The following is a 15,000-nucleotide window of genomic DNA, read 5'->3' on the forward strand; positions in this document are numbered from 1 at the left end:
GCTTCTCACACACTTTATGGGCACTTTTTTTTTTGTTATCTTAACACAAGTGTTATCTGTGTCTCCGGAAGGTTTTGACTCCTCCAGGTCATTGTGGTGTCCTGCAGGAGTGCGATAATGTCATTTAACCATCGTGTACGGTTTAATGCGGAGCTTGCACTTTTGCTAGCTTTTTGGACTACTTGTGATATAAATCAATGCTTTTCGATTGACAAGGTCTTTACTCCGGTCATCTCAATCACGCTCTTCTTTTCTTGCTCACTTCATATAAATACTCCTCTATCCAATATTCTCATTTTTTGTGTCTCAGCTGCTTTCAAGAATTTTTCATCAACCTTTTTTGCTGCTTTCACACAAGGCCGGTTACTAGAAATCTTCGCTCTGTTTTATTTTATCGGCTAGTTGAAAGCCTAAAAAAGATTTATACAGTTTATTCCATGAGCACGTACATGTTTGTTGACTAAAGTCTGCTTCTTTAATTTCGCCAAGCTTTGTTCACGGATTCTCAAACCTTTCGGGGGAAATGTCTCCGATATGGACCCTGTGTATCGTCTTTGATTAATTATTTGAAGTATCCCATAAGTGTAATATAGGACTATTGGAACATTTAAGCATTTTATCAGTTACTTCCATCACACTCATAAACTCGTCAAATCAGACGAGTCACCGACGTTTTTAAGGAAATAGCTGGACGGAGAAATGTTCCTCTTCAATCTCTGAGAGCCATCGGGTTCGTAGATTAAAGAGTAAAGTGCATGTAGACCTTTAACTTAAATCACATCTGTAACCGTAACAATTTAAAATAGTAACAAACTCTTACAGCGATATCTGTAATATTCACTCGTAAAAGTAAACGATGTTATCAGATCTTGTGTTACACCGATTTATACGCTGACTTCACCTTTCTGTGGTTTTACTCACACTATACTGTACGTCTGTCTGATTAAACGCCGCACTCATCAGTGACACTTCAGCAATTCTGGGTGATAAACGATGCTGATAAACCGAGACGCCGCATGTGGCCATGACTCGCTCGCTCATTTACTCATTTCACAAACATAGTCGTCGTTCGTTCTGTATTCTGGACAGAAAGAAAAACACGTTTTGTTTTGTGTCTCACTTCAAGCAGGATATTTAGAATTTCACTCACAGGTTCCCTACATGGGTTTTCCCCGTAAGGAATACAGACAGAGAAGACAGATTAAAAAAAAAAAAAAATGAAAGAGTGATAGGTAGAAGACTGACAGATTGAGCGAGACAGAAAGAGATAGAAGAATAGAATAGAAAGAGAGTCAGGATAGACAGAGAGAGAGTAAAAGGAAAGGACGATGGAGATGTGTGTGGTGCTGGTTTGCTGCTACGTCACTGCTCAGAGCTGCTGTGAGATCGGGGTGTTACATTCCACATTAGGGTGAGTGTGTGTGTAGAGGGGTGACACAGCTGGGCTTTGTGTTCTTCAGCAAACACACTGATGCCCTGAACCTGCCACACACACACACACATATATACAGTTAACATACACACGTTCAGTTCGATCAGCTCCGGTACCATAACCTGTATTTCCTCTAACTGAAGCAGCTACAAGGCTAACACACTCTGTTGTAAGGTAGTAGCTTAGCTACATTAGCACAGAAGCACCAAAACAAAAAAAAGGTGCGTGCAATTTATTTAAAATACGTTATTAAAATTTTCTTCAAATAGTTTAAATCGAATTGTACCACGTTGGATTTCAGGGAATCTGTCATTTATAGAGAAAAATATTTACAGCAGCCATCACAAGCTCCTTACACAACAGCAAATGAGCGTGTTGTTGTTTATCACGAGCACTCAGTGAGTCCAAACAGTGCTTAAACAAACACACACACACACACACAGAGAAGTCATTTTTATTCCAGCATACGACCGAGTAACGATTATGAGAACAGACCAAAGGGCGCACGCTCAGCAGCCTAATTAACATCAATCCTGTTATCAGATCTCAGCGTCTCTCCGGGGAGCACGATATCTACTCCAGCTGACGTTTCTAGATGCTTGTGCAAGACATTTTCACTAACTTTTTTTTTTTTTTTCAAACAGAAAAATTATAAGCTATTTTTGAAGTATTTATTCCCGCATATGCCAAAACAGACCTGTTTATCGAGCTACAGCTATCCGGGATACACAAAAAGACTCGGACGCGAGTACGGTGCCGAATGTCCTGTTCTCTCAGTCAGCATACTAAATAATGATTTCCTGTGCTGATAGAGAACATGCAGGAAAGCTCATGAAAACATTCCTGAATTCTCTATTCCGATTGGTCAGAAGGTGTAACGCGTTATTGTAGGAACGAGTATAGCTGCTATAACATCAATAAGAACAGGACTGTTCAAAAAGAAATAGTCTGACATCTTTAATTACTGAAAAATAATCATCGTGCGGTTAACGAGCGACGTCTCCACGGTCACGTGAGATCTGACACGTGTGTTTTAAAGCGTTTGCTGCAGAATTAAAGTATCCACCCGCATGAAGACGGAGAAACAGGGCACGTGAAAACACCACGGGAGACGAACCGAGGTCTGAATGTTGCTAGATTGCCGTCACACACAGACAGAATGATCGTCATACAGAGAAGCGCTGAGACATAGACAGCATCCCCTCATTATCTCACATCCCCTCGTTATGACATCGTCATTAGCGGAGCAATCGTCAGTATGTATTCCTGCCTGTTCGACTGCGAGGCAATTTACTTCCTCTTCTCGAACATTAGCACTGACTGTTTTTATTTTTTTTTAATTAATGCTGATTAAAACGTATTAAGTTAAAAAAGGGTGAGAACAAGATGCTGAGGAGGGTCAGGACACAAGAAACACAGATCTAACGCCACAGAAAGACAACAACATTTTAAAATGCCAAGCGCAGCATTCGCTTTCGTTTCTCCTTCATCGGTTTGGGGAGCAAAGGTTTTTGTAGCCAAACCCAATTAAATATTCTCATAATAAAGTAATGGCACCCCATTAAATGAGGAAGTCAGTGCAAAGTCTGACTTTTTCTCCTTTAACAGGGTGCCATTACTTTTCTCCTAATCGAAGTTGTGACGAGGATTTATACATGATCAGTGTGTCTCCTTAACTGTCATTTTACACAAGCTTTAGGATACAGAGTTTCAACTGGGACTTTTATTAAAGGTCATCGCTCAGTTGTAGGTTTCCGAATTGAAGCACCTCGAACAGACAAACAGAAGAAGGCCGTAGGGTCCTAGATTAATTCTGTGTACTGCATTAATTCTTCCGGAAGAGTGATGGAGAATCATGCAAGCTGTGGACGTCCTCAAACTCAGCATGGAGGCGGGAAGCATCCGTCAGTGTGTGTGCGTGTGTGTGTGCGCGCGTGTGTGTGGGTAAGGGATTCCCCTTATTCAGGACCGTGGCATTGTTTCACTGACAGCATTCTAGTGTCTTTTCTCCCCCTCTCCTTTGACCAAAGCAATAGAATAATCCATCGGTACTGCCCGGACAATGAGGGGGGGCCGAGGGGGTGTCGGGGGTGGTAAAGAGTTGAATGAAGGGAGAGAAATGAAGGGAGAGGGGAAGACTGCAGGGCAAAAGAGGTGGTGTGTGTGGGCAGGGGGGAGGAGGTGGTGGTGTCATTGTTGTGTACAGGTCAGGTTGTGTGTTTTTTCAGCGGTGAAGGAAGTTGAATGACTGAGCGAATGGGAGTGAACAAGGGGAGGAGAGAGAGAGAGAGAGAGAGAGAGAGAGAGAGGAGAGCTTTATTGCCGTCGCTCTCACACTCTCTCAGGACGACTCGCACAGCTGACTCACTCACTGAGTGTTTTGCGAGACTGAGTTGGACACACACACACCACCCCAGCCATGGACTATCCCACATCCCTCTCCAGACACGGCAGATCTGTAGCACTCTCCGGATTTTAATCTGCACTCGTTCCGATTCGGATTATTTATTCGTTCCTCAGGGGTTATTTATTTAAGGAGGACAACATGCACACGCGAGCCCAGTCCCGCAGCTGTGACAATTACCTGAGCATAAAGGTGAGACACGTTGCGTCACGTCCCGTTGTGTTTAAACTACGTGTGTGTGTGTGTGTGTGTGTGTGTGTTAGTGTTTGGGGGAAAAAATTACCACATAATGACAACCGGAAAACTTCTATAATGTACTGTATGGTCTTATGAAGGGTTTGTGTGAGAAAAAAAACCTCAGATCACAAGTGTGTTAAACTTTTCACTTTTTTAACAACAATTATTGAAACATCCAATCAGACGCCACTCACTTATACAGTCATATTTCACTTCAACGCTATCATGTGTGTGTGTTCAAAGACCGCTTTTATCTCAAAAACACAAACCATGTCGTCTACCTAGCGAGCGTCCTCCTAAACACAGAACACTGATATCTACAAATCTTTCACGTATCAGTGAGAATAATATAACGTTCAGTATCGCGATGTGACGTTGGACCGATTATCAGCCCCTTAACACGGACACAGCACTCGGTTTATATAAACACATCTGCAGAATAAATACATATATAAATACTATATAACCATATTATTTACCGTCAGTGTCTCTGCAGACATCGGAGCTCATTCCTTTCCTTTCATCAGGTGCTTTAGGCATTTGTCAATTATCATGTGAATGGAGGGAGGAAAGAATCGAAGCTTCCTGTCCTTCACTGATGAGTTTTTATTCAGGCTGTTGACAGCTCTTGATTTCTCATCACAGTCTTTTCATATCACAACAATTACAATACTGTTAAAGAACAAAAAAACACACACACACACAAACACACACACACACACACACACTGCATGAATGTCCTGAGTTTGCTGAGCGATCTAATACGAACTTACGCTCCAACCATTTTAGGCCTTCAAGACTCGCTGAGTACTTTAAACAGAATAAAAAAACACTTTGTCATCTCGTACATGATCACATCATCCTGAAAAGACACACATACGAATGTAAACATCAGTTTTTTGCTTCTACGTTTTTTAGTTTGTTTGTTAAACTGTTGTTTAAACTGTTTTAAAAGTTTTTTAAACTGTTGCTTCTGTCCATCTGTTCACATTTCTGCTGTGTTTGCATCTGCATCAAGTGTTCATTCACTCTGCTGCTCAATCCTTCACATATTAAAGGCTCTTCAGTGACCGTGCCACCACACACACACACACACACACACACACACACACACACACACACACAGACTACACTCCATCATTCAGTGCAGCAGCCTTTGTTGCTCGCTTTCCCCTGGAGAGAGCGTGCACTCTATCGACTCGCACTCCCCTGTCCAAAGAGTCTGAAACCTTCACACACACACACACACACACACACACACAAAAGTGGACATCACAATAGCCACTAAAGTGCTACTTGAGTGTGAAGTGGACCCTTCAATCAAAAAGTCGTAATTGTCTCCGCCCGTCGTAGCACCGTATCTCGAGCCCTAATTACGGTCTGTGTGTGGCGACAGAGGGGGCGGAGCCTGTTCTAAATACCTTTTCCTTAACTTTTAGCACCACTTTGTACCTTTATATCAGTATAATCGCAGCACACAGCTGATTGAATGCAACAAAGTAAATTAAACTAAATTATCAGAACTTTTTTGGTGTTATAATCGGGATCAGAATGTATCAGCTACCTGAATTATTTAATGACCAATTGCTATTGCTTTGGTTGCCTAGGTAACAGGCCACACCCTCTACAGCACTTTCAGAGCCTTTGAAGCTGATGAATCCTTGAATTCTGATTGGTTAGAAGGTGTTTATTATTTCCTATTTTTTTCAGAAGCAAATCACACATTTATTTTAATATTAACAGGCTTAATTATTTAAGTAGCTTCCTTTAGTGTTAGCTAACATGTTTCTATGGTAACAGCACAGTCACAGGAAGTTGCGCCACAATTAAGGTGTTTAAAAAAGGTGATGTGATATATCATGTATGTTGTTCCGTAATAGATTTGTGATTGTTTGCAAACTGTTGTGGCGTAAAAGAAATAAAACACTCCGACTTCGCGTAACTTCATTGCACTCAGAGGTTTATTCCTTTCTTACTCATAGAAGCCAGATTGCTTTTCTACACTTTCTTTTGCTCTTCCTTTAGAAGATATCTCTAATTCCAGGCACCTCAAGCGACTTTTTGTTTCCGTGCCGCAGCGAAAAGCTCCATCGCTCGTCCGGTTTCAGTGCCGTTGTTCTCACATTACTCTTAAATGGCGTAGTCACAGAGTCACGCACCGCTGGAGGTCTGGAGCGCTCCAGCTTTGGGTTTCTGACCCCCCACATCCACCTGCTGATACAGAGAACCTTTCTGGAATGGAACAGAAATGCAGTACAGACTTCTGAGAGAAATAATAATAATAATGATATAAATGTGACGTTATGGCATTACGGTGATCAAATTAAAGAGACAGAGACACTAATGCGGAGACTACGGCATCGTGGTCACTACGTACTCGTGTATTCGTGTAGATCACAGTATAAAAACACACAAACCTGCGGTGACAATTTAAAGAGCACATAATTAAATGTATTAAAAACAAAAAAAATCAAACCGCTCTTCCAGCAAGGTAACCGTCTGATCAGGCAGCAAATCCGTCACGACCGACGTACACGAGAAGGTTCCAGAGCATCCGTGGGATCGTGATTTGTGACATGATCGTGGAGTCGTGGTTGTGGTTGATGCTAAGTGTGTAACCATGATTCCGGTACTCGTACGTTTCTCACTGATGTTCTAGCATACATGCAGTTAGCATTAAGGTTTCACACGGTTCCGTGTTTAAGCTCAGCCTCCTGTTCTTCCCAGTCGCTGCTGTGACTTTTTGATCACGAAGCGTATCGTGTTTTCACCTTCTTATATCGAAACCCGTTCCAGAACGTCACACAGATTAAGAATCGTCCGTAAGAGTTTCAGAAATCTGAAACGTTCTTAAACACTGGAGTATTGTGTAATCTGCTAAAGAGCTCTGTAGAGGAGTTGTAGCATCTTCTGAGGAGTTCCAGAAAGTCTGAAGAATCTCACTGAATTGTAGAATCTTTAGAAACTTTTAATCTTGTACAACTGGTCTGGGATTGTGAAGAGCTCAGGATTGTTTCTTCTTCACTCGTTCCGCTTCTGAAGCTTTATTCATCTCTTATCTGTCTCTTTTTAAGTTCTTCTTCAAACGAGACACTTCTGAGCCTTGTATTTGGTCTACAGGGGCTTTCACGAGTAGCGTAAGTGTGTGTATGTGTGTGTGTGTGTGTGTGTGTGTGTGTGATGGGGGTTGCTTTTGTCCGATATATTGACAGAACAAAATCGAGTAAATCTGTATATATGTGGAGTCTATAAGTGAGTAAGGATTCATCTCAGTACTTTTGACTGATTCGTTGAGGTCAAAGGTCAGTGGTACATGGAGGCATTTTTCCAACTTTATAAACATCTTTCGTGATCAAAGCAGGTTCCCCTCGTGCGCTTCTCATTCAAGGCGCCAGCAGAAACCCGAAGAACGGCTCTCTGAGACATTGAAAAATACATAACGATGACTTTCCTGCCATTGTTGTCCTTCCTCCAGTAAACAGCACTGAGTTTTCCTCCTCCTCGCATGCAGATCACACACACACACACACACACATTTCTTTCTCTCGGTCTCGATGTCGTAATCACCTCGAACTTTTCTCAGAGGGTCCCAATCACAAGCTGGTCTTCCTGAGCAAAGTAACCGATTCATGAGTCACTTTTGTAGCAAAATACGTTTATAAACCTCTAACGTTCCCATGAAGAGCTCGTGATGAGCTAAACGCTACACGTAGTGGCTAGCTATGTAGAGATAGATGTTATAAGAATACATGATTAAATCTTAATGGTGAGTCGACTGAGAGTCATCGGTTTTAGAATCAAAGGGCGTCGACTCTAATCGGTCGCTTCGAGAGTTAAGGTGAGTCGAATCGGTGTTGTCGACTTCCTTAAAACACTCGTATGAACTCAACCTTTGGCTCATCATCAAATTCAGGGTCAGAGGTCACGGCCCGAGCCACAGAAAATCCCGGGAAAAGTCCGATTTTCCACCCTCACTGTGTTATTGTCCAGATCATGACGTCACCTGACAGGTGTTTCCTCTGACATGCACTAAATGTACGGGACGTGGCCTGTGACCTCCTGACATCCTACTGCGTGTGTGTGTGTGTGTGTGTGTGTGTGTGTGTGTGTGTGTGTGTGTGTGTGTGCTTATGTGATCCATCGTCTCACAGGAGGGGTTGGAAAGTCAACGGCTCACACGTTCACTAACGCCAAAACAAACAGAGTGATGTAGTGTATTTCTTTAGACTCAGTATTTACAACACTACACCCGTCTGTCTGTCTGTCTGTCTGTCTGTCTGTCTGTCACAGCGCTTTGTCTCAGGTTTCATATTTCCACATTAATAATCCTTGTAACTACCACAGTTAAAATATAATATTACAAAAAATAAATTATGTGTACATATGAAAAGCTTAAAAGATGAACTAGCTAGCATTTGTTAAAAACGATGTCTAATACGGCTAAAGGAGATTAGCATTACAAGATGTTAGCATGTTTTAAATGTTGAGTAATCACTTCGGTATGAAATGAAATTCTCACGTTTTCATTTCCAGTTTCTTGATTAAATTAAGATTTTTATTGCTTTTTATTATAAAAGCATATTATATATATAATATAATAATAATAATAATAATAATAATAATAATAATAATGCTATTAAATTAAGGAAGAGTTAACAACTGAACATATGCTAAATTAATGCTAGCTGATTGCTGGATAAAAGTAAATACTCCTTTTGTGTGTGTGTGTGCGTTAGGACTCGGAGTCATTAGACAGCTGTATCCAGAGCACTTTGTCGTCAGCGTACGCTCCGTTCGGGGCGACGGCGTCCACGGTGCTGCTGCAGCTCTTCAGCGTGGTGGAGCGTCAGTACGGCGGTGACGGCCTGCGCTGCCTCATCGACTTCCTCCTGCCTGCCAAGAAGATCTTACACACCATCCAGAGAGAGAGCTGCGTGAGTAACACCTAACACTGCAACATCTGCAACAAGCTCATTATATACTCACTACTGCTGTCCGTATTCAGCTGGATCACTAACGCTAGTTTAGAGTGGGCGGGGTCTGGCAGAGACAATACGTCTCAATGTCGGAGAAGGAAATGCGTCAACGTACAAAACCGACTCTCAGGATCTCCAGATGTTTCATGTAGACATTTAATGGAGTCAGTTGTCTGAATTATGAGCTATGAGTGGACTTCATGTATAAAACGTAGAGATTATAATTCAAAAGTATCCTAAAGATGACAGGCAAACAAAATAATGTCTAAGTAGGTCTAAATAAATGTCCGGTAGCGCTGTCACAAACAATTATGGTTATTTGCTGCGTCTTCTCTCTCGTTGTGATACTTACAGAATGAGTCCAGTTGGACTCTGTGATACTAAAGAGGAAATCTGAACTCCATGTGATCCTTACACCAATACAGCATTTGTTTGACTGTATATTTATAATCACACCATCTAGTGTCACCCATATGAGGATGAGGTTCCCCTTTGAGTCTGGTTCCTCTCAAGGTTTCTTCTTTACCAATTTCAGGGAGTTTTTCCTCCCCACTGCTGCCTGAGTCACCTCAGACTTGTTCATTGGGGATAAACACATATACATACATACATACATACATACATACATACATACATACATACATACATACAGTACATACATATACATACATACTGTACATATACATACATGCAGTACATACATACATACAGTACATACAAACATACAGTACATACAGTACATACATACATACATACATACATACAGTACATACATATACATACATACTGTACATATACATACATGCAGTACATACATACATACAGTACATACAAACATACAGTACATACAGTACATACATACATACATACATACATACATACATACAGTACATACATATACATACATACTGTACATATACATACATACATACATACAGTACATACAAACATACAGTACATACAGTACATACATACATACATACATACATACAGTACATACATATGCATACATACATACATACATACATACATACATACATACATACATACATACAGTACATACAGTACATACATACATACATATACATACATACATACATACATACATATACATACATACATACATACATACATACAGTACATACAAACATACATACATACAGTACATACAGTACATACATACATACATACAAACATATACATACATACATACATACATACATACATACACACTGTGAACTATATATATCTTGAATTTTTCTTGTATTAATTCTTTATATTTCTCCTTATGTTTACCTTCTGCTCTACATTTATGTTCTGTAAAGCTGCTTTGAGACAATGTCCATTGTAAAAAGCGCTATAGAAATAAACTTGGATTGAATTGAAGAGCAGGAAATCATTCAGATGTTGCAAGCAGTGCAGTTTTGTTGTGGGCATGAACAGTTCCTGTAACTGTGTGTTGCAAAACCTTTTAGTCACAGAGCCAGCAGACCGTAACCAGGAGGCGTAATCCTGAACAATTAGGAGATTTAGGAAATCTGTAAACGTAGATTCGGTTTCTTTACTTTATTTGGAACGTTAACAGTTGTTATTAATTTAACAGCTTAGATACGATTCTTTATCGTCTTTCTTTTATGCCGTGCTGCTCCGTCTTTCTGATTTTCTCGTCCCTTCTTTACAGCCCCTTACAGTACCAGACATGACTCCAGATTAAAATGTAGAAACCAGAACATAACAGAGACGTTTCGAAACCTTGAGCATTAGAGTAAATCTTTACAGGTTTACTCCTTACAGCTGTCTTACAGGGCAAAGGTACAGAAGGTGAACACTTCAGAGTACCACCGCGGTAACATGGACGTTTAGTAGCTGTGTAGCTCCGTCGATAGAGGTTTTTTATGTGAGTAGATGCTTTATAAGTGAAAAACGGCTGTATTAATCTATCCCTCTATTCTGTTTTCCGTCCCTCAGCTGCGATTTAAAGGCCTGCTGCTGTACCACGAGGGCTGGCCCCTGTGCATCCATGAGAAGATTGTCCTGCAGCTCGCCCCTTTGCACAAAGTACGTCTGAGGCAGGGAGACTTCTACCTGCAGCTGGTGCCTCTGGGCCGCAAGGCCGCCAAGCTGGTAATAAAATGCCTGGCACGAAGCGGGCGCGCCCTGGCCGAGATCACCGTGCCTGAGGGAATGTATCCCAGAGTCTTCACCACCGAATTCCTGCAGGATGTAACACGTGAAAGGAACCTGCAACCCCTCCAGAATTGCCTGCTGAGCACCGGCGCTGCCGTCTACCGAACCCCCTGGAGGAACGTGGTGAACCCTGTGTGCGTGAGAAACGCCAACGAGGGCATCATGCAGCCAGGAGCACTGAGCATTGGCCACCTTGGCACCTGCAGCACCCACGGATCCACTGGGACACTGGACAGCCGGAGGAGCTCCAGAGACTCGCTGGCCTCACAGGGCGCCGATTCCACGGTGTCCGAACCGTTCCTGAGCCGCAGACCCAGTGAAAGCGACACGTACACAAGCGCCGGCACGTTGCCCGCACAGGAAAGTGCCCTGAGCCCTGGTATACACGCAGAGGGTGGGAGCAGGAGAGGAGGAAATGCCAAGTGTCTGTCTTTCAGCACGGATCTCAGCACGCCGAGACGGCACCAGTCGAGAGACTCTGTCGCTTTCGAGACACGACGATTGTTTCGCAAATCCTACATGGAAGCTTTGCAGAACCCCATGAACCTCGGATCAAGCTCCGAGTCAGTCCAGGAGGAAGGCGGCGCCAAGCCGGCAGTCGAGGCCGAGACCAGGCCGAGATGTGACTCAGACACGCACCCAGTGAGACGAGGATCCCTGCAGCGCCGCCTCTCGCCTCTCCTCCCACTGCAGTGCAGCATCAGGTCCGAGAGGCGCTCCAAGTCTCTGGAACGGTCTGGGAAAGGTGCGGTCAAAGGTCACAGGACACGCTCCTCCTCTGGCGAAGGCTCTCCCAAGAAGCTGATGAACGGCTGCGCGATACGTTTCGGGAGACTCGACCTTGAGATGGCATTTTACAGCGCAGAGAGACGCGGCAGCAAAGGAGACTCAGGTAGACACCATGATTAACAGAAATATTATATACACCACAAGGAGGACAGCAATTATAATGCTGATGGAGATTAGAATTCTGAAGCTTAACATTTAAACGAGGCGGAGCTTAACGTGTTTATAGAAGTTACGCCATTTACGCCGTGGTTTAATACAGACGAACACTGTCTTAGATTTGTTATAGTTTATTATATAAATGTATAAATGTATAAATTTAATAAAGAAATATTTTAATAGTCACTGATTGTTCTGTTAATCCCTGGTTCAGTCTCATGCTGTGATGTGACATTGACCCAGGTGAAGTTATAGAGCACCTGTTGTGTACGAAGCCGTGTAGAGTTTATTAACCCGCTCATTAAGGTGTGTCTGCGTTACCAGATGTCCTGTTTTCGGTTCAGTGTAGCCTCAGGCTCCGAAAATCGCTCTCGCGTTACGTGACACGACAGGGTGTGTAATTATCAACCGCTGAGTGCTCTGACTAACACACCACTCACTTTCTTACACACCGCCGCTGTGTGTGTGTGTGTGTCTGTATGTGTGTGTGTGTGTGAGAGTGTGTGGATGCAGGGGCCAATACAGCATGTATGTGTTGTCTGAGAAGATTTAGTGACAAGCACGCCCCAACCATGCTGATGTGAGGCTACACACACACACATACAGAGACACACACACACATACAGACACACATACAGAGACACACATACAGACACACACATACAGACACACACACACACATACAGAGACACACATACAGACACAAACACACACACATACAGACACACACATACAGAGACACACATACAGACACACACACACACATACAGAGACACACATACAGACACACACACACACATACAGACACACACACATACAGACACACACACATACAGACACACACATACAGACACAAACACACGCATACAGACACACACACATACAGACACACATATACAGACACACACACATACAGACACACACACACACATACAGAAACACACACACACATACAGACACACACACACACACATACAGAGACACACACACATACAGAGACACACATACAGACACAAACACACACACACATACAGACACACACATACAGAGACACACATACAGACACACACACACGCACATACAGAGACACACATACAGACACACACACACACACATACAGACACACACACATACAGACACACACACATACAGACACACACATACAGACACAAACACACATATACAGACACACACACACGCACATACAGAGACACACATACAGACACACACACACACACACATACAGACACACACACATACAGACACACACACATACAGACACACACATACAGACACAAACACACATATACAGACACACACATACAGACACACACAAACACACACATACACAGATACAGACACACACATACAGACAGACACACACAAACATACACACATACAGACACACACACATACAGACACATACAGACACACACATACAGACACACACACACATACAGAGACACACACACACACGCATATAGACATATACAGACACACACACACACATACAGAGACACACACACACACACACACACATACAAAGACACACACACACGCATACAGACACACACACACAGGTTTTTCTTTCCTATAAATATTTGTGTACAGGTGAGAATACTGCGAGTGAGTCGCTGAGGAAACACACTGTTATTTCTTCTTCTTGCTATTGATGGTGGAGAAATGGAGGACGGCTGTTTGTCTCACTATCTCATGTGATGAAGGAAACGCAAACCTGTGGGCGGGGCCCTGTAGATCAGAGACAGGACGATATATCAGATTCATTGTCAAGAAGTCGAGGTAGAGTCAGTCATACATTCAGTGTATTTTATCTCAGACACTTCTTTCCAGTTTTAGTTTCTATTAACGATCATTTCCATAACTCACACACACAACCACACACACACTGTTACAGGCTCAGGTGAATCCCCCCAGAGTGCAGCCCCCCCTTCCCTTTTTAAACTACAGAGATTTTCCCACAGAGTCAGAAGGATCAGGTGACTGACCTGTGAGAGGCTCAGAGCTCTAGCGTTGCCACCATCACAGCCATTTCGCTCATAATGACCACCTTTGTGCTGTGGTCAGTTTGGTGCGAGTTTAGAGAAAAACGTCTTACACACACACACCCACACACACACACACACACAAATTATATAAGATCTATTCTATCTGCATTCCTAAGCCCATTAAAGTCTGACACATTTCATTCTGAAGTCAGACGTCCTTCATGATTGTCCACTCAGAACACAGACAGGTCCAGAATCAGGTCTTCCTACTCCCTGTAATTTACCAGGTGCATTATGGGAGGTGCTCTGGTTCTTCCAAAAGGGCTGGACAATCTGGATGGTTTCTAGCGTGATACAGATACACATGATCTGTGATTGACAGGAGAGACAGAGTATGCTCCTCCCACCCAGAGAGCATGGATACATCACAATACAACCAATACATTACAGTACATTACACATTACATTATAACTGATGTAAATCTCTATTCAGTCGACTTAAAATCATATAATCCGCACAGGTTACTGCACTTTTATTTCTGTAATATTCTGCACTGTTTAAAATATTTATTTCTGGACATTTACAGCATTTAAGAGATGCCTTTATTTAGAGAGGCTTACAGAAGAGCTTTGGAGTCTGAAGCACAAACACTTTCTCATGTCAGGGAATAAGAGCTCCATCCAGAGCACTGAGTGAAACCCAGCCCTTCACACACCCATAACTTAAGACAAATAAAACTAATCAACTAATAGCGGTCAAGTCAAGAACCTTTATTGTCATTTCAATCACATATATCTGAGCAGTACACAGTG

General features: G+C 42.5%; 1 protein-coding gene across 1 annotated transcript in view; it reads left to right on the forward strand.

The window, feature by feature from the left end:
- Positions 1-3,756: 3,756 nt before the first annotated feature.
- The window catches only part of zgc:158766 (uncharacterized protein LOC100009641 homolog), a 29,110-nt gene continuing 17,866 nt past the window's right edge, over positions 3,757-15,000 (forward strand). The window contains exons 1-3 of the mRNA XM_060861185.1: positions 3,757-4,028; positions 8,810-9,007; positions 11,018-12,128. Of these exons, the coding sequence (XP_060717168.1) occupies positions 3,978-4,028; positions 8,810-9,007; positions 11,018-12,128 (1,360 nt within the window). The 5' untranslated portion in view covers positions 3,757-3,977. The remainder of the gene's footprint in view (positions 4,029-8,809; positions 9,008-11,017; positions 12,129-15,000) is intronic.

Source organism: Tachysurus vachellii, chromosome 25 (genome assembly GCF_030014155.1).
Source record: "Tachysurus vachellii isolate PV-2020 chromosome 25, HZAU_Pvac_v1, whole genome shotgun sequence".
NCBI lineage: Eukaryota > Metazoa > Chordata > Actinopteri > Siluriformes > Bagridae > Tachysurus > Tachysurus vachellii.